This window comes from Lynx rufus, unplaced genomic scaffold (genome assembly GCF_022079265.1).
Source record: "Lynx rufus isolate CCGP_SWC_20201006 ecotype Redwood Valley unplaced genomic scaffold, mLynRuf1.p SCAF_8, whole genome shotgun sequence".
Taxonomy (NCBI): Eukaryota; Metazoa; Chordata; class Mammalia; order Carnivora; family Felidae; genus Lynx; species Lynx rufus.
The window spans coordinates 28,026,757-28,047,193 of NW_025814896.1; the positions used below are offsets into that span (position 1 = coordinate 28,026,757).

Consider the following 20,437-nt stretch of genomic DNA (forward strand, 5'->3'; position numbering starts at 1 on the left):
CCAGTCCTGGCTGGAGAAAATCATGCCCTTGCTGGAATCACGGGGACAGGGCAACTCTCTGTCTTAGGGATGCTCAGCTGGGAGGCCACCAGCCCAGGGCTGCTGGAGCCACCTGTCAGGAGAAAACCTGACTGAGAGTGAAGTCAACGTGGCAGGTGCAGGGCTGAACGGTGAAGAGACATCACTTGAGCTCCTAGATCTAGCCCTGCCTGAATGCATCCCTAGACTTCCCGGTATGAGAGTCAATCCCTTCCTTAGGATAAGCTTTCTATCCCTTGTGCTGGAGAGTCCTGGCATGGAGGAGGGAGGAAGGTAGGAAGGAAGCATGAATATTTAAGAACAGGTATCTGAGGGTAACCTAAATCAGCCTGGCCTTTTTCAGAAAGCGAGTGTAGACGGCGACGTGGGCCTTCACCACCCCAGAGTCTGTCCGTGGGGCTCACAGCTTTGCCTCCACCCCGTCTCCAGCACACTTAGCCGCTAAGCTCAGCAGTACACAAATAAATGCCATAGATTCAGGAACACATGCTCACCTTGCCTGGGCCCGGAAGGAGCGGGGGCCCGCCGTAGGGGTGGATTTCCTCACCCCGTTTACCTCTCTGGGAACTAACGTTTATTAGGCACCTGCTCGTGCCAGGCTCTGTTACAAAGTTGACGTACATCCTTTCATCGCCTCCTTGCCACAGCCCAGCCAGGAGGGAGCTTCATCTCCGTTTCACAGACAAGATAACCGAGGCCTCGAGAGGCTGAGCCACTGGCCTCAAGTCCAAGAGCTGGAGCAGGTCCCTCCCACTCCAGAGCCCTGCCCACAGCGGATGTTAAACCAAGGCCTACCGAGCAAATGCTGTGTAAGGCCACGTGAGGCTTCTGAGCAGCACCCTGCCCGCCGTCCTTCCCCACCCCCTCTCTGACCCTGTCCTCCGAAGGAAGTTCACGAGGAGCCCCTGGTCTCCCGGACCCAGGCGAGGGCTTGCTCTGCCCCCCACCCCCACCTCCCGCCACCCCCTAGCTGCGGGTGGCAGCACTGTTGGACCAGGTGGGAGGAGAGGGTTAGGGTCTCAGCTTGGAGGCTGGAAGGATCTGGACCTGAAGATTGGGGTCCCGCTCGAGGCGGAGTGGACGGTCCCCAACAGCCCCTGAACGTGAGCTGAGGTGAGCTAGGGTGACAGGGAGTGCTGAGAGGGCAGCCTCCAGGCAGAAATCTGGCTTTCAAGGACCAGACGGAGCCTGGCAGGACCCCGGCCCAGAGCACAGATGGGAAACTTCGTTCTAGACCCTTCTTCGGGGGTGGAGTGTGTCTTCTTTGACCCAAAGCTGCTTCCGGTTGTTTTTAAGGGCTGTTCGGGGCCATCGCCTTGGCTCTTGTAGCCAGAAAGAGTGGGTGCAGGCGGGGGTGCAGTGGTGGAGCTCGGGGTCTCCATCCTGTCACGTTTGACCAACTTTCCCCAAGGGCATCCGCAGCCCCAAGAGATGCTCTGGGATCAACAGGGCCTGTTTTCAAATAAGGACATTTGGAGAAAGCTGCCCATGCTAACTCCTTCACAGGCAGTCAAAAGGCATGTGACCACATTAAAGGCCCTGACGGGTCCTGCAGCTAAGAATGCCTGTTCACGTTGATTTAACTGGGTGTTTCCCTCCCTCACTTGACCCCAGGTACTTTTTGAGGGGCGCCTGAGATATTCTCTCTGGAACAGATTCGAGGACATGCCGGCGGTAAAGGAATGCCCCTTAGATCTTCTGAAGCCCCCGAGAGGCCAGGTCTGGCCTTCAGATGCTGGGGCCTGGGAGAAGTGGACTGTGCTCGTATATTTCTTTGAGGACCTAAGTTAAGTTTGCTCCCCGCTCATTCAGGGTATTGTGACCCTCAAGCTGGCAGGGGACCCCTGCCGGAGACAGAAGGGAAGAGGAAAGAGGGATACTATAGAGTCAGATTCCCCCCCCCCCCCCGCCGCCACCCACCGTGTCACAACTTGAGGGGAACAGGGAGGCAGCAGATCCTCTGGACTCCTGGGCAAGGAGGCCTGGCCCAGGGGGGGCCCGGGTGTCCGGGACCATACCCTGGCACTGTGTCCCGTGTTTGGATCCAGCTCGTTCAGGGAATACCGAGTCCCGGCTCTTCCTGTGGGTCCAGCGTCCGGGTGTCGCTGCTTATTAGACGCCCACGGGACGCACCATCATGCGGGTGGCCCGCAGCGAGTAGCTGGGGCCTTGAAAGTAGTGCCAGCGGATGCCGTTGAGCTTGCGCACGTGATGGTGAGCCGGATAGTAGATACCATTGAGATTTGAGAGGCCGCAGGCATCAAACCACCATCCTGGTGGAGGGAGAGGAAGACGCTTTGGGGAGGTAGGGGCCAGCCAGGGGCCCGAGGGCAGCCCTCTACCCCGGGGACCGATCAGGGCCGCTGCCTCCTCCAGGGAGCCAGCTGGCAGGAGATGGACAGGGTGGGAGGGGCACCGGGGTGGGAGGGAGAGTCCCGGACCTTCCGCTCAGCCCGTGGCCTCTGGGGGACGGCACCTTGTTGGTCCCTGAGCTTGTGTCCGTCTCTCTGCGGGGCTCTGGTGTCTCTGTCTCTCCCTTTGGCCTCTGTTGCCCTGCCTTTCGGGGTCTGTCTCTCACACAGCGTGTCCGTCTGTCTTTCTGTGGTCTGCACATCGTCTCTCCATCTCTCCCTCTGGACTTCTGTTCCCGTGGGACTCTCTGTGTTCACTGCTCTGAGTCTCTATGTCCTGATGTCTCTCTTATCTCTGTCTCTGTGTCCCAGGAGGTCTCTCCTATCTCTGCCTCTCCTACTCACCCCATCTCCTGCTTTCTGAGCTGTGTCCCCCACGCCCAGGAGCACTGCCTGAGCCGGGCATTGGTGGGGAGCTGCCCCTCTTGTCCCTCTGCCCACGTCTCCCCATCTTGGTCCTGCTCGGCCTGGGGAGTGGGTTCTCAGGCCTGGGGTTGGGACCCCACCCCCCAGTCTCAGGCGAAAACTGGTGGTGCCTGTGTCAGGATGAGGCAAGACCCTGAGGGAACCTTGAGGACTTGGTGGGGGAAGGGGCGGATAGGGCACAGCCAGGCCCGCCCAGGGGTGGGGAGGAAATGGGGGTGACCAGCCAAGTGAGTCTGTGGGTGAGCGGGGCTTCGGCCCACTGGCACCCACCTCCAGACAGCATCTGGGCACACTTGCAGAGGCAGTTGTCATTGTCTGCATCACGGGTGCTGAAGTTGGTGCCTTGCAGGACCAGGCTGCTCTGACGCCCTGCTGAGCCGCTGTATCCGCTCAGAGAAAGCCTGGAGGCCACCGGGAGGTGGTGATGGGAGAGGGTCCAGAGTGAGGATGGGGCTGGTTAAAGAACGACCTCCCCCAGGAGGCTTGGTCCTAGGCGGGGGCACCTCTCCGGTTGTTCTGGGGTGAGGGGCGCCCCAGCCTAGGGTGCTTCGGCCATCCCTGCCCCTGGATTACCCTCCCTGCCTGCTGCCTCCCCGGGAGCAGAGCACCCACTGTGGGCCAGGCCTCCCTCATCTCACTGACCCCGAGTCTCGGACAAGAGTGAGAGGGATCAAAATAACGACGAGAATGAAGGTGATGGCTAACGTTTTTTTGAACGTCTACTGTGCCCTGGGCATCGTCCCAAGCGCTTCACGTGGGTTAACTCATTCTTGCTCAGTCCTCGCAACACCCTATTGGTTCCAGTTTACAGACGAAGAAACAGAGCCCAAGAACCTGAGGAGCCTGCCCCGGGCCTCAGAACGGAAGAGGGTGAGAGCCAGATGCCAGCCCGGTGTGGCCTGCCTTGGGAGCTGCGTGCATTTCCCTCGCCAGCTGACCGCCCTGCCACCTTCAGGAAGCCTTCCCTGACCACACCAGCCCACACGGCTCTGTGCCCCGGGGCAGCCCCAGCCCTGTGACTTGCGTATCCGCAGCCCGCTGGGGAGGGTTTCTATTTCTCTACCAGGCTGTGAGATCCTCTTGGGCATGTCCAGGCCTGCATGGTGATTACGACCGTGAGCTCTGGGGGACAGAATGCCTAGGTTCGAATCCCCGCTCTGTCATTCTCCGGCGGCATGACCTCGGGCAGCCTGCGTCACCTGTCAGCTTCAGTTTCGTCATCTGCTAAAATGCTAATAACGGTAATATTAACAGTGGCGCCCTGGTCTGGTTATGGCGGTCCCATGACTTCGGCGTGTGATGAGAGCAGGGCGGGCACGCAGTAAATACTCAGCACGTTGAGGGCTGGCTGTCATGTGTCCCTGCGTTCCCAGCCCTTGGCATGTGGCTGGCGCGGGCTCCTGCTCAGCCTGGTTGGAGAGAGTGTTGCGTGCTTGTAGCACAGGCAACGCAGGTGGGGACCTGGTCTGAGGACGATGAAGAAGGTCCTACGGGTGGAGGAAAATGGACACCAGAGGCGGCCAGGGAAGCTCAGGGAAGCTCTGGTTCCCCCAGGGCAGGGCCTGGGAGATGCCCCCCTGTGGGATCAGGAGGAAAGGTAGGGCTTGGGCACGTGGCCTGGCTCGGTCCCTGCACCTCCCACCATGGGCTCTGCCTGTCTGTGGTGAGGCAGGGGCATGGCCCTCGGGGCCAGATGCTCTAACCGTGAAGCTCTAACTGTGCCCTTAAACATGCAACCCAGGGCTCGCCTGACTGGTGTTGTAGCCCCCCCCCCCACCCCGGAAAGAGGCCCATCTGGCCAGGGCTCTCAGGGGTGGGGACAGACAGGTTGGCCCATGGCTTCATATAGTCCCAGCTTCTCTTTGTGGCTATTATAGGCTCCCCTTGAGGCTTCAGCGATGTCAGTTCAAGGTCAGGCTTGGGGCTCTGGCTGAGGTTCGGGGTGACATTCAGTCTGAGCTGGGTAGAATCGGGGCTGGACAAAGCCGATGGGCCTCACGGGGGTTACTCCAGCAGCACTGGCCTCCCTACTGTCTCCAAGTCCTCAGCTCAGTCTCTGCCTCCCTTCCCCTCCCCCGTGGGCGCCAGAATGGGGATCTTGTGACCCCCGGGGAACTCTCAAGTCGGGGACCAGGATGCCCCACGTGACTCAGTGCTGAGACACATCTCGAACATGTGCGTGGCTCAAGCCTGGGGAACCCAAACACACAGGCCTCCGGGTATCCCCAAGTTAGGCACACAAGGTGTGTTTTCCACGTGTCCGTGGATCTGTGGGTGGGTCTGTGCATCTACAGTTGCGAGCGCTTGGATGCCGTTGTTCGTGCCTGCGCGCATATGTGGGTGTGTGTTCTGAGTCTGTGTATCAGTATCTATGGTGGAATCTGCCTTTGTGTCTGGAATTGCGCGTGTGTTACCTGTGAGGGCTTCTGCAAAGCACCGCTGCACGTGTGTCTGTGCTTGCTTGTGTAGCGATGCGCTTGTGTGAGTCTGTGCGCTCTGTAGGCCTACGTGTGTGCCCCAGAGGTGTGGCGAGCCCCTCCACGTGTGCACGTATGTCTGTGCCCGCCCTTGCGTATCTCTGTGTGTATCTCGCACTTGTAATCAGATCTGGGTGTGTGGGCACCTCTGGGGGGCATGTGCCTGTGCCTTGGCCGTGCCTCCTGCTTCCTCCCTCCCTGTGGGCCACTTTCTCTTGCGTGTGCTTTAGTCAGGCTCTAGAAGGCCCTCATTATTGTGTCTGACAAATAAGGGTGGCCTTCCCGCCCCTGATGCCTATGCTTCCCTGCCTCTGGGCTTCCCTGTGGGCATCCTCCCCACCTCAGCCGCCAGCTGACCCTACGGTGGGAGCACGGGGACCAGCATCTGTTCTGTCACTCTCCCTTTGGCTCTTCTCTGGCAGTTTCCACATCTCCCTCTGTTTTCTAGGATCTCCGTGTCCGTGCTGCACCCCCCCACCTTTGCTCCCCCCCCCCCCAGACTCCCAAGCCTTTCCTGAAAGAGCAGGGACTCTTCCTTATGATCTTGAAAGAGACTTGCTCAGGTTTGGGGTATCCGTGGCCAGCTGGATGGAAGGAACCCCCTCTCTGCCTTTTTTCAAAACATCCCCACTGCCTGGGGGTGCCCTTCCTATTCTCTCTTTGTCTGGAGGATGCCCACCCTTTACAGGCATTACCTCCTCCAAGGAGTCCTCCCTGTTCGCACAAGCATCTCTATGCCCCTGTGTTTTCCCCACAGGCAGCTACTGTCTTCCCGGGAGTGTGGGACTGCCTGTGGACGTACTCACCCCCAGACGCACAGGACCCACGACTGTGAACGAAGCAACGGGGATAGGAACAGCAGTGAACTCACACAGAGCAGGCGAGCCAAGTGTGTGAACAGCTGCCTCGGGGTCAGCAATTATATTCTTTGCTGAGCATTTACTAAGTACCAGGCACTGTGTTAATGCTCGGTGTGCAGTGTCTCATTTGAGCTTCATAGCACTTTGAATAAGGTAGGTACGCCTAGGGCACCCATTTTACAGATGAGAAAGTGGAGGCATTTCTTCGGGATCACTGAGGGAGATAGGGAATGGAGTCAGGACTTAAGCCTTGGCTTTAGTGGCTTGACTAGGAGTCGGCAGCGTGTTGTGGTTACTCCCTGGTCAGCTCAAGGAGTAGCGGGGAGGGGACCATCCAGCATAGCCCTTGCCTCGCCCAGACCCAGGGCATGGTTCATTCAGCTCTGAACCTGGCTGTTTAAGGAGGACTATTATCAGATTGGGGTGGGTCCCGTAAGGAGGATGTCAGAACAACGTAGCTGGAGGATCCGGGGCGTCTAATAAGAAGAGAAAGGAGGGGGTGGAATCGAAAAGCTCCCTGAGATGGAATTAGACCTCAAGTGCAGGAAGACGGAGAATCATCTGATTCCTTTGGAGGAAGTGACTCCCCTGTCAGTGGAGGCATCCCAGCCTGGCTGGCTGGTGGCTGGGGCATATGTGCTAGCATCACATGAAGCCCCAGGCGACAGGTGACGTCCTTTGCAGACTTGTGAGTGGGAGTCTATGATTTCAATCCTGTCCTGGTTCAAAGATAGCCAGGACCCAGTCGTATCTTCAAGAACCTCGAGTTTCTCAGAGAGGCAACATCACGTAGTAGAAGCACCCTGGGTGTCGGTAGCAGAGAGACCTGAGTTCACATCTAAGCTCTACCTCACTTGTAACTTGGGGCAGGATACTTAAGCTGTGTGCCTCAGTTTCCACATCAGTAAAGCAGGTGCGGCAATGCTTACCCCAGCGTGTTGTGGGAGGATTAAATGGAGTAATATGCCTGGAACAGAGTAGGTGCTCAGTAAGTGCTCATTTCTTTTCCGAAATAGAGCCAAGAACCGAGCCGAGGGAGGTGTGGGAGACCTTGATGATTTCACATTACGCTCATATTGAAGCCCATCCCGCAGTTAAGAAGCGGAAGTCCAGACAAGCCAGAACATTGACTTGCCCAAATTGACAAAGCGAGCTGGAACAGAGCCAGAAGGAGCTCAGGTTCCCTGATTCGTAGCCCAGGGACCTTTCTACCTTACCCCACGGCATGGGACAGGCTGGGCTCCCCGCTCTGGGCCTCAGGAATATGGCTGCCTCGGGGTGACTGACCTGAGAAGGCCCTTTCCTGCTCCTGGGATGGCAGCGTCAGCGACAGTCTCTCCACCCCACCCAGTGGCCGGGACGTGCTGAGTGTTAACCGGCCGCCTCCAGATCCCGTGACGTGCGCCCAAATGGGGGACAGATGGTAGGAACAGGAGACGCCCAGGGATTGACCCTTGGTGCGGACTCTACAGCCACTAGCCCGGGACCCCAGCCCGCCCACCAGCCTGGGCCCCGAGCCCACCTGTACAGCTGCCCCTCGCTGCCCAGCTGGAAATGCTCATACTGAGCGTAGGCCTCGTTGCCTTCCCAGTCTTGCAGCTCCACACGCAGGGAGTAGGCTGTCCGGCCGGTGAGCTGGTGCATCACCTCATTGCCCAGCCAGTGCTCCCCTGCCGGGTCGCCGAAGCCCTGTGGGGAGCGAAGGGTGGGGGTGGGCTTCATGCTGCGATGGGAGGCCGTGCCCCTGGCCGAGGAGCTGGGCTGGGCCGGGCTCCAGGGCCACTTAATCCAAAACCACTTTGCCTAATGACCAAGTCCATAAAGTACAGTGTGGGCAGGCCTGGGGATGGGAGTTCTCCACCTCCTAGAGCAAAAAAAAAAAAAAAAAAAACCCAAGATTTTTGTAAAACTGGGTAAACTCTGTTAAAAATAATTGAAATCACATTTCTGTGGGGTTTCAGAACAGGCAAAATGAATCCGTCGTGCTAGAAGTCAGAATGGCAACTACCTTTTGGGGGAGTATTGACTGGAGCACAAGGAGGCACAGGGGGGCACCAGAGGGGCTTCTGTGGTGCTGGCAGTGCTGTACATCCAGCTTTGAATGGTGGGCACGTCGGTGAACACATAGGTAAAAACCCACTGAGTATCTTCCGCTTCTAAGATTTGTGCACTTAGCTGCATGTGTGTTGGGCCGCAACAAAACATTAAAAGATTTTAATCGGGGGCATAAATTGTAGAGCGACCTTTGTTGGGTGGCATGGCAACTCCTGCAAAATTTCAACAACACAGAAATGCAAAGCTAAGCGCGTTAAGTGTCCCAGGGTGATGAGAAACCTGTCCTCGGCCCGAATAATAATTCAGCACCAAGGACAGGGGCACACCTAAACCCCACTCCCCACTTCCGTCCTGCCTCGCTGCCGATTAGTCTGTTAGTATTCAGTGCTCTTGTGTATTTCTGTGTCTGAGCATGCCCTTTCTTTTTTGCCATTTTAATACTTGTTTAAAACTCAATTGGCTCAAGGACACTCATATCTTAATTTGGTATTTATTTTTAAGTGTTGGTCGAATGAACAGTACGCAGCCACAACTAATGATATTGTTGCATTTCCACATACCTTCTTCTATTGCTTTCGCTTGTGGAAACTTTAAGAGCTTTTAAGCCAGCTTGCCAAAAAGTTCTTTACTCAAAAGTTAATTTACAACTTGGAAGACACTAGGGCACTACTTCTCATCTTGTAAAATGCACTGGGTCTTTGAGCCAGCAATTCCACATTAAAGAATCTCTCCTGAAAATGTGATTATATATGTGTGCAAAGGTAAGGACATTCATTTAAGCAGCGCAGTCAGGGGTAGGCAGGGGAGACTACTTTTTTCTGTTCCATTTTTGCATTCTTAAAACAAATTTTTTTAAAGCAATATGTATGTGTAATCTTTACACAAATAAAAAAAAATAAACTTTTATTTTTAGGATAGATGTCAGAACCTGCAAAAAGAAGGTTCAATTTCCGGTGAGGGAGTCCCTGACAATGAATGTGCACTAGGAAAATCTGTTTGAAGGTGGTTGGTTTTAGGTGGGTTGATTCCCCCCCCCCCCCCCGCCCGGGGAGGGTTGAAGGCAAACGAGTGCCCTGCCTACAACCCCCCTGCCCCAGTTTCAGGGCTGAAAAGCCCCTTCAGCAGTGTTACCTGCTTGTAATCTCTCCAGTTCCGCTGGAAATTCACACTGCCATTCTCACGGCGCTGGATAAGAGTCCACCCGCCTCCGTTGGCCTCCATGTCACAGAACACCTGTAAGGAATTGGGTGGTAGTGGTGGTGGTGGGGGGGGGAGTTGGAAGCCCTCGGAAGATGTCAGAAGCAGCTCTGGACCAGCCCCAGTTTGATTTGGCTGACAGTTTCACAGAGCAACAGGTGAGCCTGGTGGTGGTCAAGGGCATCAGAAATATCCAGGTTCGCATTTCCCACTTAGTGTCATCATTTTTTCTAAAGTCGTGGAGGGGCACCTGGGTGGCGCAGTCGGTTAAGCGTCCGACTTCAGCCAGGTCACGATCTCGCGGTCCGTGAGTTCGAGCCCCGCGTCAGGCTCTGGGCTGATGGCTCGGAGCCTGGAGCCTGTTTCTGATTCTGTGTCTCCCTCTCTCTCTGCCCCTCCCCCGTTCATGCTGTGTCTCTCTCTGTCCCAAAAATAAATAAACGTTGAAAAAAAAAAAATAAAGTCGTGGACAAGTGATGTCCTCTCAGAGCCTTCCTTTCCTCGTTTGTAAAATGTAAGTGTTACAACCTTAGCCTCTTTGTGCCTCAGTTTCTCACCTGCAAGTTGGCTTGACGCAAGAACTATGTATCATGAGTCATCCAAGGAAAAGAGTCTGGGCATATTGGGAACTAAGTAAATGGAGGCTTTTCCCCCGCTATTATTGCGAGGTTGTGGTAAGGATTAAATGCTGACAGGGGTAACATGCTTGGCACACGGCGTAGACTCAGGAAATGTTATTACATTCAGCGGGCAAATGTTTTCTGAGCACCTGCTATATACCAAGCTCCACTCAAAGTATGGGAGGTGCCAGTATGGATAAGACAGAAAGAGTCTTTCTCTCAAAGAGCTCACCATCCATCATAATCTCTTCTTTCAGCCTAATCTTTGTTCGTATTATTCTTCCAGCCGGTTCAGTACATGTTCAATGTTCAGTGAAGACACACTTGGTCCCTGGTCCCATACTAGGTGACAGAGACACGTCAGAGATCAATCAACCCTCAGGGCTGGCTTGGTCTGGAGGATATGCCTGGCTGCTATGATAGGGCAGGCAGACTATTGGTTATGAACATTTGGGCAGCCACAAGAAGAGCTCCTAAGAAGGAGTCACTGGGCAATCCCAGAAGGCTTCTCAGAGGAGGTAGCATTGGAACAGGGCTTTGGATGACGATGTGACAGGCAGACAAGTGGAAATGGCAGTGGAGGGAGCGGCTCTGAGAAAGTAGAAGCCTGCTCAGGGAGAGGAGATAGTGGCATTTGTTGCGGGAGTAGCAGAGGGTACAGTAAGGGAAACTGAGGTCCAGAGAGGAGAAGGGGCTTTCTCGAGGCAAGTGACACTAAATTACGCTGAGGTCTGAGCCCAGCTCTTTTGCCTCACAGAATTTCACCATAGCTGAATTTCCTATAGAATGAACCTAATTTCATATAGAATATTTACTTAAAAAGTAGTGTCCCTTAAAAAAAAAACACTTAAATACTTAGATGAAATGTATTTTAGAAGGAAATCTTATCAGTACCACAAATTGAACACTAGTAACACTTGCTTTTAGTCAAATAATTGTAAAAATAAATGTAACGAAAACATGAAATTCTAGCTAGACATCGAGGGCCTGATCTCTTTGTTAAAAGAGGAGTTTAGCAGGTGTGTGTGAAGTGTTAAAGACGGCCTGGAAACAAACATATATAAATATATATAACATATATATATTATAGGAAGTCAAAGAAAATTGAAAAGGGAATTAGGAAGTGCAAAGACTGACTACTTGTTCTCCATACTCTTTTACTTCTGGGCCTGGCTTCCAAACCCTCCCTCCTGATACCCACACTTCCCCTTGACCCCTCATCCATCTCATAAGTGGACCTCCAAAGCCCAGGGCAACATTCACTGAAGACACTCACTGGAGATGGTGGGGTCTCTATTGGCCCTGGTCCCTCATTTCCCACGTGCAGCAGAGCCCCCACACCTGCATTCAACCGGACTATATGTAAATTAGAAATAAACCTCTTTGTGGGGCGCTTGGGTGACTCAGTCAGTTAAGCGCCCGACTTCCGCTCAGGTCATGATCTCACGGTTTGTGGGTTTGAGCCCCACCTCGGGCTCTGTGCGGACAGCTCAGAGCCTGGAGCCTGCTTCGGATTCTGTGTCTCCCTCGCTCTCTGCCCCTCCCCCACCCCTGCTCGCTCTCGCTCTCTCTCTCAAAAATAAACATTAAAAAAATTTTTTTTGAACTAGAAATAAACTTCTTTGTGTTAAGCCCCTGGATCTTCAACGTTTGTTTGCTGTTTCAGCCAGCATTACCTTTTTTTCTCAATTAAAAATTTTTTTGATGTTTGTTTATTTTTGAGAGAGAGAGAGAGACAGAGACAGAGAGAGAGAGAGAGAGAGAGAGGGACAGAGTGCGAACGGGGAAGTGGCAGAGAGAGAGAGGGAGACACAGAATCCGAAGCAGGCTCCAGGCTCTGAGCTGTCAGCACAGAGCCCGACGTGGGGCTTGAACTCAGAACTGTGAGATCATGACCTGAGCTGAAGTCAGATACTTACAACCAGCTGAGCCACCCAGGTGCCCCACAGCCAGCATGACCTTAACCAACACAGAACTGTTTTCTGCCATTCCAACTAAAAGCGTCTCTGGAGAAGATGCAGAAGGATGTACTTCCAGCTCTGGGAACTTCTGCTTTAACCCCCACATTCTGACCTCTGACTCCCTTGGAGACTCCCGAAGGTAGGGTCATCCCGCTTTCTCTGGTATCTCAGATGTCGGACAAGGCCTGAAGCTGACTGGGGCGGGGGGAGGCGGTGACCTGTCGGGGAGCCCCTTGGCTCAACACCCTCCGCTAGCCTCAGCCCCCAGGGAGTCCCCTAACCTTCCTGGGCTCCGTCATATTGGCCACGTGGATGGTGTAGACGCCACTGGCGTTGGCCCCGAAGCGTTGGATCTCTGCACAGTCCTGGAACACCTGCTCAGCTGCCCTCACGGAGGCTGCAATGTGACAAACACAAAAGCAATTGGAGGTAAGCTAAGGAGAGAGGGAAGGGGCCAGGTGAGCCCTACTTCCTGCCGGGTTCCGGGTTGGGCGATGCTGGGGACAGGGAGAGGTATCAGACCTGAGAAAATTTCCTAGAGGAGGTGAGCGAGCTGGGGTCTGGATAAGGAGCAGGATCACCTAGGAGAAGGGGAAAATGTTCCAGGCAGAGGGAACAGCGCGTGTGGGGGCTCCAAGGTGGGAACAGTCCTGGCGTGTGCCAGGGATGGGGTGGTGTGGGAAAGTGGTGGAGGCCAGGGAGGCGAAATGACCCACACCATGAGACCAGAGCTGAGCCAGAGAGAGCTCTGGCTGTCTGACGAACTTGACGGGAGCAGGGCGAGGCTGGCACAGGGATGTTCAGAGAGGAACGAGAAATGAGGTTGAGTTTCAGCAGGCGCCAGGTCAGCCTCGGATGCCAGGGTGAGGAAGGAACCCAGAGTGCGGAGGAAGAGGGCTCCGGCTAAAGCGTGGGACGGAGACTGCAGGGGATAAGACTCAAACCAGGGAGGCCACAGATGAGGCTGCTAGGGTCTTCTGGGAGAGGTAACTGGGGTCAGAACCCCGGTGAGGCACGTCCCCCTCAACCGAGGGCTAAGGGAAAGGTAACTGGGTCAAGGGCACATAGCTGGGGGCATGGGCAGAGCCTTCCCTGTCTCTAGGTCTTACGAAGGAGTCCTTAGAGCGCCCTTCGGTAGGAGGCACAACCCCACGGTGCCCTTCTCTGGTGACAGCAGGGCAGGGGCACGGGGCGTTTGGGCAAAGGGTGCCTGAGGCCAGGCGCCCAGCACAACCTCCTACCCAGCCTGGCGAGCAGACACGGGATCACAGCTGGAGACTGGGTCAGTGGTGAGCCTGCGGGCAGAGGCACCGGGCCCGGGCCTGCATCCGGGGCTGAGCTACAACAGACCCACACGTGGGACTAATTTAGGCAGTGTCACTGCCAGGGCTATGGCACAAGCCAGTGATGCGTTCGGGTCCCTCCACATCTCGTGGTTTGGAAGGACTCCACTTCTGCCCGTGGCTTCCTTGGGGCCTCACATCCCTCAAACCCAGCAGGGCCTGCCCCACTTAGAGCCCTGGTGCCATCCTCTGGCCCTAAATCGCTGCCAGCCTTAGTGCCTGGAACGCGTCACTCCGGCTGGATTCCTTGTGCCTTAAAGGCTTCCCGGCCTCCTGCCGTGCTGATCCTGCAAGGAGTAGAAACACGTTCCTCCGTCTTTCCCTCCCACCCAGCCGTTCTCCACTGCCCGGTTCCAACTGAGCTTCCCAAAACATAGTCCCGCTGGGTGTAAAAACCTTCCCACCGCTCCTGACTGTCCTCAGGTTGGTGTTCTTTCTCCTCAGCCCTGCCTTTTAGGTCTTCTGTGGTCTGGAAATGTCAGCTGCATTGCTGGCACACAGTGGGTGCTCAGTTAGGGTTCTGCTGACTGAGTGACTCAAGCTGAAACCAGCAAGGCCTCGGCCACCCCAAGCGGGCCTCCTCAGGAGGAGTCAGTGAGAACCGGCCCCGGCCTTGATCTCCCCTCTCAGCAGCCGGGGCCAGAGATGCCTCCTCACTTCTGTGGGGCTCTCCTGGGTTTAGGGACGAGGGCAACAGGGCGAGAGAAGGCCTTGGGGAACACTGAGTCCAATCTCTCCACTCTACAGATAGGGAAACTGAGGCTGGGGGGAGGGTGGGGCAAGCCGAAACAAGGGAGGGTGTCGGGTGGATCCTGGAACCCAAACTTATGCGTCTGGGCCGGGGGGACTCCTTATTGTTATCACTTTCACAAATAGATGGCGAAACTGAGGCCAAGAGAGGGACATGCCCAAGGTCACTCATGGAGTTAGGGGGTGGCGTCTGCGTTGGCTCCTCCTAGGACTCTCGTCCTCCTCGTTGTTAGTCTTCGTTGTCGTTTCTATCTCCCAGGTGCCGGGAGAGGGGACGGGCCTTGCCCGCAGTGGCTTCCAGCGAAGCGGGAGGGTAAGCAGGATCTCCCTCCCCTCCCCTGCCCTCCTCCCGCACCGCACCGGGCGCGCCCTCGCTCACCCGGGCCCTGGGCCACGACGCGCACCAGGCGCTGCACGGACTCCAGCAGTTGGCGCTGTTGGCGCTGCAGGAGGCTGGAGTTGCTGCTGGCGGCGCGCAGGCTGCGCTCCAGGCCCGCGAGGGCGCCGCTCTGGCGGCCCAGCAGCCGCCGCAGCCGCTCCTTCTCGCCGCGGAGAGAAGCCAGCTCCGCCTGCTGTTGCGTCTCCAGGGCCTGCACCCTCGTCTCCAGCGCGCTGCGGGGCGGGGCGCACGCGCGTCAGCCTGCTGTCCCCACCACGCGGTCACACTCGAGGGCTCGTCCCCGGGGCCCCGGGGGCGGGGGCACTCCCCTAACAGATCGGTAAGGAGGCTCAGAGAGGTGGGGCGCCTGCCCAGAGTTACACAGCCCCGGGGAGGTGGGGGGGGCGTGCCCCCCGGTAGCAGAGAGCGAGGAGGGGAGGAAAGAGAGACCGGAGACCTGGCTCTGGAAGAAGATGGATGGATCGGGGTCCATAGAAGAAAGGGGTGGTGGTGGCGGGGGCGCCTGGGTGGCTCAGTCCTTAAGCCCCTGACTCTTGATCTCTGCTCAGGTCACGATCACCGGGTTCCTGGGATCCAGCCCCTCGTGGGGCTCTGCACTGCGCTGGAGCCTGCTTGGGATTCCCTCTCTCTCCCTGTCTGCCCCTCCCCTGCTCTCTCTCTCAAAATGAAGAAATAAATACGAAATAAAATTGAAATAGAGAGAGAGAGAGGTGGGGGTGGAAGGATGTGCCAGGAATGATAGCTTTGATATCAAAGCTTTTGATATCAATGCCAGCCTTGATAAGGATGTCCTTATCAAGTCCACAGTATGCCTGCCCTTTGACCTAGCAGTCCGCTCCCGGGAGATAACCTCTAGGGAGCATGGGCAGGAGTGCCCCTTGGGGGATCGGTTATAATAGAGAAAAAGGAAGGGCCTGAATGCCCAGCAGCCAGGGCCGGCTGAGCCTGTGCTGTCTCCGCGTCCCTGGAAATGCTCTGGAGGCAGAGCGCATCTGGGCGGAATTGGAAAGATGCCCAGGACCTGAGCGGGACTGCGCTCTGGACACGAGTGCCTCTCGTCCAGCCCCACGTGTGGGTGACCAAACAGAGGAAGGAAAAAGGTATTGCTGTAAATGCAGAGGGAGACCCGTGAACTTTTATGGGAAAAGGCTTAGAGAGGCACGTGGAAGGACACGGTGGTGCCTGTGTTTGCAGAGAAAGTGAAAGAAAATCCACGAAGCGTTGTTGCTCCTGCCGAGCGAGCGAGCGAGCTAGCTAGCGAGCGAGCCGGCTGGAGTGGATGGTGATGGAGAGGAGGAAGAGGGGAGGCGGGTGGGGGGAAACCTACTTTCCCTTTCATTTTATACGGGTCTCTATTGTCTGGCGATATAATAAGCGCGGAGCATTTTTGGCACGAGTTTAAAAAAAAAGAAGAGTTTTAAAAAAAGAAAAACGCTTTTGACTCAACTCTTCCACTTCTGGCATTTTCGCCTGCAGGCTGGCTCACGTGTGTGTGTGCAGCGAGGTACGGGGACATTATTCACCGCCTCACGTTGAAGAGTAGAGAAAGACAGGAAACAGCAACCTTACTGCCCATTCGCTGGGGATGCTGGGAAAATTAGGGTGGGCACAGCCATGGGGTGGAAGGTTATCCAGTTGGAGAAAAGAACGAGCAACATGCAATGACGGAACGGCTTCCGGGATACTTGGAAAAAAAAGCTGGACGCTCCATTTGGGATCAAGAAGGATAAAAAAAGGGACATATTTGTTTACATATGCATAAGAAACCCCCGAACGTCAGCTTACAGAATGTCCGCTGGGGGACAGGGATTTCTGTCTGGTGTTCACTTCTGTACCCCCCAGTGTCTCGAACAGTGTCTCACATGTGGTAAGAGCTCAAAAAATGACTGGTGATTGAATGAATGAAAGGATGCACACACACACACACACAAAGCCAGGGAGAGCGGTTACCTCTGCCGTGGGTGGGTGGCTGGCTAAGGGATGGAGACGGGAGGGAGACGTTCTCCTATCTGTAAGGTTACGCCAACCCATTCTCCAGACTAGCACAATGAGTCTAGCCGAGGCAGAAGGAATTCCCCCCCCCCCGAACCCCAAAGTATGCCATAGGAAGAGAAAAAAAAACGGGGGCACACTCGGGTTCTAGAAATTTAGCTGTCTCCATGGGCCAACAGCATATTGGTGATAACCTCCCTCTACACGGATTTCTAGACAGTGCCCATTCAGACTGTCCCAGTCCCTGGCCTGCCCCACCTTGGAGTGGCGGAGTAGGAATAAGAAGGTGGACAAACTAGCATTAGCTGTATGCGGATCAGAGAGACCGGATGAGCCTTAGGTCCTTATTGTGACCGGCGTGCGAGCAACTGTAACACTGTAACATCTCCCCCTGTACAGAAGGGGGTGGCTGCGTCAGTGTGTGGGTTTTGCCTCCTCCGGCACCCTGACCTTGACAGTTTTTCTCCACTCAGCTCGAAACCAAGAGGAAATCAGCCTCAGATGCCAGTTTCTCTGCCTAAGGAAGGAAGGAAGGAAGGGAGAAGGAAAAGAAAAAAAGGAAGGAACGGAGAAAGAATCAGGGCGTCCTGAGCCCCCAGGGAAATGCCTGTCTCCCGTCTCCACCCAGGGGTGCCTGCTGGGCCCCCAGCCCAACCTCAGCCCAGCCCCAGGGCCCACCTTTTCTCCCAGCTTCAGTCTGCACTCCAACCCTGGTTTCCGTCCTTACCCCAGCTCTGGCTCCAGCCTGAGCCGCCCAAGTGTTCCCTCATGTCAGTCTTAACCCCGGGGCCCCAGCTCTGGCCCCCGCCCCTGTCCAAGGTACTAGCCCAAGTCCAGCTTCCAACCCTGGCCCCCGCCCCGGCCCCGGCCCCGGCGCCCACCCTGGGTCCCAACCCGCTTGGGTCCCGGGCTGGCCCTCGCCCCCCAGCCCTGTCCCCGGCCCCGTGCCAGGATGCTGGTGCCCACTTGTTGCGGCCCTGCAGCCGGTGCAGCTCGTGACCCTGCAGTAGCAGCTGTTTCTCCAGCTTGTTGGTGGACAGCGAAGTCTCCAGGAGCTGGATCTCCATGCGCGACGTCTGGTTCAGGACCTGTCCCGGCAAACAGGAAGGGGTAGGGGGCTGCGCGAGCCCTGCGGGAACGCGCCTCGGCCGCCGTCCACCTGCCCGGGGGCTCTGCCATTCCAGAAACTCGCTGACCTGTTTCTATCCTCCCTGCGGTTAGTTTCTACGGTCGCTCACTCGCTCACTCACAGGCCCTGAGTTTATGATCTGCCTTCTGAGTTTGCTCTTCCCCAGCACTGCACATGACAGTTCCGTTCTTCTGGCTGCTCAGGCCCCAGGAGGAGTCGCCCTTGAGCACCCCCTCCCCCCCCCCAATCTAATCTATCACCAAGTCCTGTCAGATCCACCTTCCAGATGGCCATCATGGCCTTCAGTGCCCCGCACTGTCGTCTGCCCCCAGTGCCTCTCTCTGAACCCTTGCCCACCCCTCTCCCCCTGGTCGTTGCAGCCACACTGACCACCCTGATGTTCCTGGAGCTTGCCGGCCCCGTCCCCCCACTGGGCCTACTCTGAGTAAGCCTGGCTCCCATCCTACCTTCTCCGCCGTGCCTTCCTGGCTTCACCGTCTAAACTCGCAAGCCATCCCTGCACCCTAGCGCGCCCTCCCTCTCTCCTGCCCAGGCTGTTTTCTCCTGGACACGGTCACCCCCTGACACGTGCAAGTTATTCTTCCTGTTCATTTCCCTGGTGGTCATTGGAAAGGGAGGTCCACAGGGGTCGGGATGCATGCCTGTTTCATTTACTGCTATAACCCGGAACCGGGCATCTCCAACAGTGCCTGCACATAGTAGGGATTCAACGGACACATGCCTATTTGTCATTCGATCTTTTTATCCATTCACTTACTCACCCTCCCGTTTATGTGTTTGCTCCCTCCCTCCCCTTCCAGTTGCTCTTGAGGTTGAGTGAATTGTTTATTAGCCATCTCTCCCCGGGAGCCCTCTGAGCCCCCTGAGGGCTCATCCCAGTGCCCAGCGCAGACCTGGAGTGTCCCCGGAGTCACAGAGGCAGAAGCACCACACCCGGTGTCTGCCCCCAGGGCTCGTGGCCTGGTGCTCAGAGTGTTTTGTAACCGGCTCATCAGGGAAGGGGCCCAGGGTGCTACAGGCCCAGGGGAGGCCCAGACCTGAGCCAGGGATAGAGGCCGAGGCAAGATGACCTGGGCTGTGAACCGGCCCGGCTGGCTACAGCCTCCCCCCGCCCCCTCCCCCCACGCCACCTGCTCGCCCTCCATACCTGAGCCTCCACATCAGTCAGCTTGCGGGTCTGGGCCGTGGTCTGGTTCAAGAGGCTGGTGCCTAGCTCCAGCATGGTGGCCGTCTGGTTCTGGACCATGTGCTGTTGGACCTGTGCCAGCTCTGACCTCAAGTTCATCTGGATGTACCTTTCTAGCTGTGGGGAGACCGTGGGCCGGGGTCATGGGTAAGGGCTGGAGGAAGGCTCCTGTCCCTTCCTGCATCTCCACGAAGGGCAAAAAGCAACCAGGGGAGGCCTCTCTGCCAGGCCGGGCCACCCTAACCTCTCACCTGGACCATCCCGGTAGCTTCCTCCCTGGCCTCTCTCCTTCCATCCTGGTCCCATGCACAAGCCATCCTCCACTCAGCAGCCAGAGGCATCTTGTTAAACCTAAGTCAAATCGAAATCCTCCTCTGCTAGAAAGAAACCCTCTCAGAATTCCTATCTTAGAGGAAAAGCCAAAGTCCTCCCTATGACTTCAGTTTCCTCCATGATCCAGCCTTCTGTTCCTGCTCTGATTTCGTCTCCCAGTCCTCTCCCTCACTCTGCTCCGGATCACTGGCCTCTGTGACATCCCTCCAACACAGCAAGCATACCCCTGCCTCAGGGCCTTTGCACATGCTGTTCCCTCTGCCTGGAAACTCCCTCCATCTCATCCCCATCTGCATGCCTCACTCCCTCGTGTCATTTCAGGTCTCTTCCTACCACTTACGACTCCCCGACTTTGTATTACATATTTATCTGTCAGTTGTCTGCTTTACCCTTGGAATGTCAATTCCATGAAGCTGGAGACTTGGTTTTCCTCAACCATTATCTCTGTGTCTAGCACAACGCTTAGCGCACAGTAGGCGCTCAATAAATATGTGTTCAATGAACTGATAGAAAAAGGGGAGCTACAAGGGTCAGAGAATAGCCCCCAATGTCATGCCCATTACCCAGCCGTCAGGGAGTGGGGATGTATCCTTCCCTGCAGGAGAGTTTGCCGGTCTATCCATCAAGCTGGACTTTTCTATTTTCTGCTCCCCTCCATCTGCCAAATGGGCTGAACCGGACAGTCTCCAAGGGTTCTCGCAGCTAGGATGTTCTGGGATCCCACGGGCTAATCTCTTTCCCAAGAGCAGTTGAAGCCGGTCTGGCATGAGACCAGGATCAAGTTGCAAAGGTGAACAGCGTGTTCTCAGGGCTCGGTGCCCGCAGGCAGAGAGCTGGCGCCCCTCCTCTATTCTCTCTCCATTCTGCACACATCCTGGCCTCTGGCCATCATCCCTACCCCCTGGCCCTGGCTGCGTCCCTTGCCCTCTCAGTCTTCCAGGAGGTCTGACAGGGCAGCTCCCAGGATCCCTGGGAAGACAGGCACTCCCCAGGGAGGGGTGGTGACCTTGGCTGGAGTGGGGGCAGGCAGGCTCTGGCTGCTTCCTCCTCGGTCTCTTCTCCCCTCTTGCATCTTAACAGTCTGCCCCTTTCCCTGCCCCCAGTCCCCTGCCGCCCCCCTGTCCTGCTCTCCCCCCTTCCCAATCCCCCCCTCCCCACTGTGATTTTGGAGTGCGTTCCCTTGTAGTGCAACATCAGATCCTGGAGGGGGCGCCTGTGGGTGGTGCTGGTATTGACT

General features: G+C 56.3%; 1 protein-coding gene across 1 annotated transcript in view; it reads right to left on the reverse strand.

The window, feature by feature from the left end:
* Positions 1 to 1,008: 1,008 nt before the first annotated feature.
* Positions 1,009 to 20,437, reverse strand: part of ANGPT4 (angiopoietin 4) — a 40,275-nt gene continuing 20,846 nt past the window's right edge. The window contains exons 2-9 of the mRNA XM_047069768.1: positions 18,829 to 18,984; positions 17,498 to 17,619; positions 14,519 to 14,751; positions 12,328 to 12,443; positions 9,400 to 9,501; positions 7,736 to 7,902; positions 3,147 to 3,277; positions 1,009 to 2,312 (exon numbers count right to left, since the gene is read on the reverse strand). Coding sequence (XP_046925724.1) covers positions 2,152 to 2,312; positions 3,147 to 3,277; positions 7,736 to 7,902; positions 9,400 to 9,501; positions 12,328 to 12,443; positions 14,519 to 14,751; positions 17,498 to 17,619; positions 18,829 to 18,984 — 1,188 coding nt within the window. The 3' untranslated portion in view covers positions 1,009 to 2,151. The remainder of the gene's footprint in view (positions 2,313 to 3,146; positions 3,278 to 7,735; positions 7,903 to 9,399; positions 9,502 to 12,327; positions 12,444 to 14,518; positions 14,752 to 17,497; positions 17,620 to 18,828; positions 18,985 to 20,437) is intronic.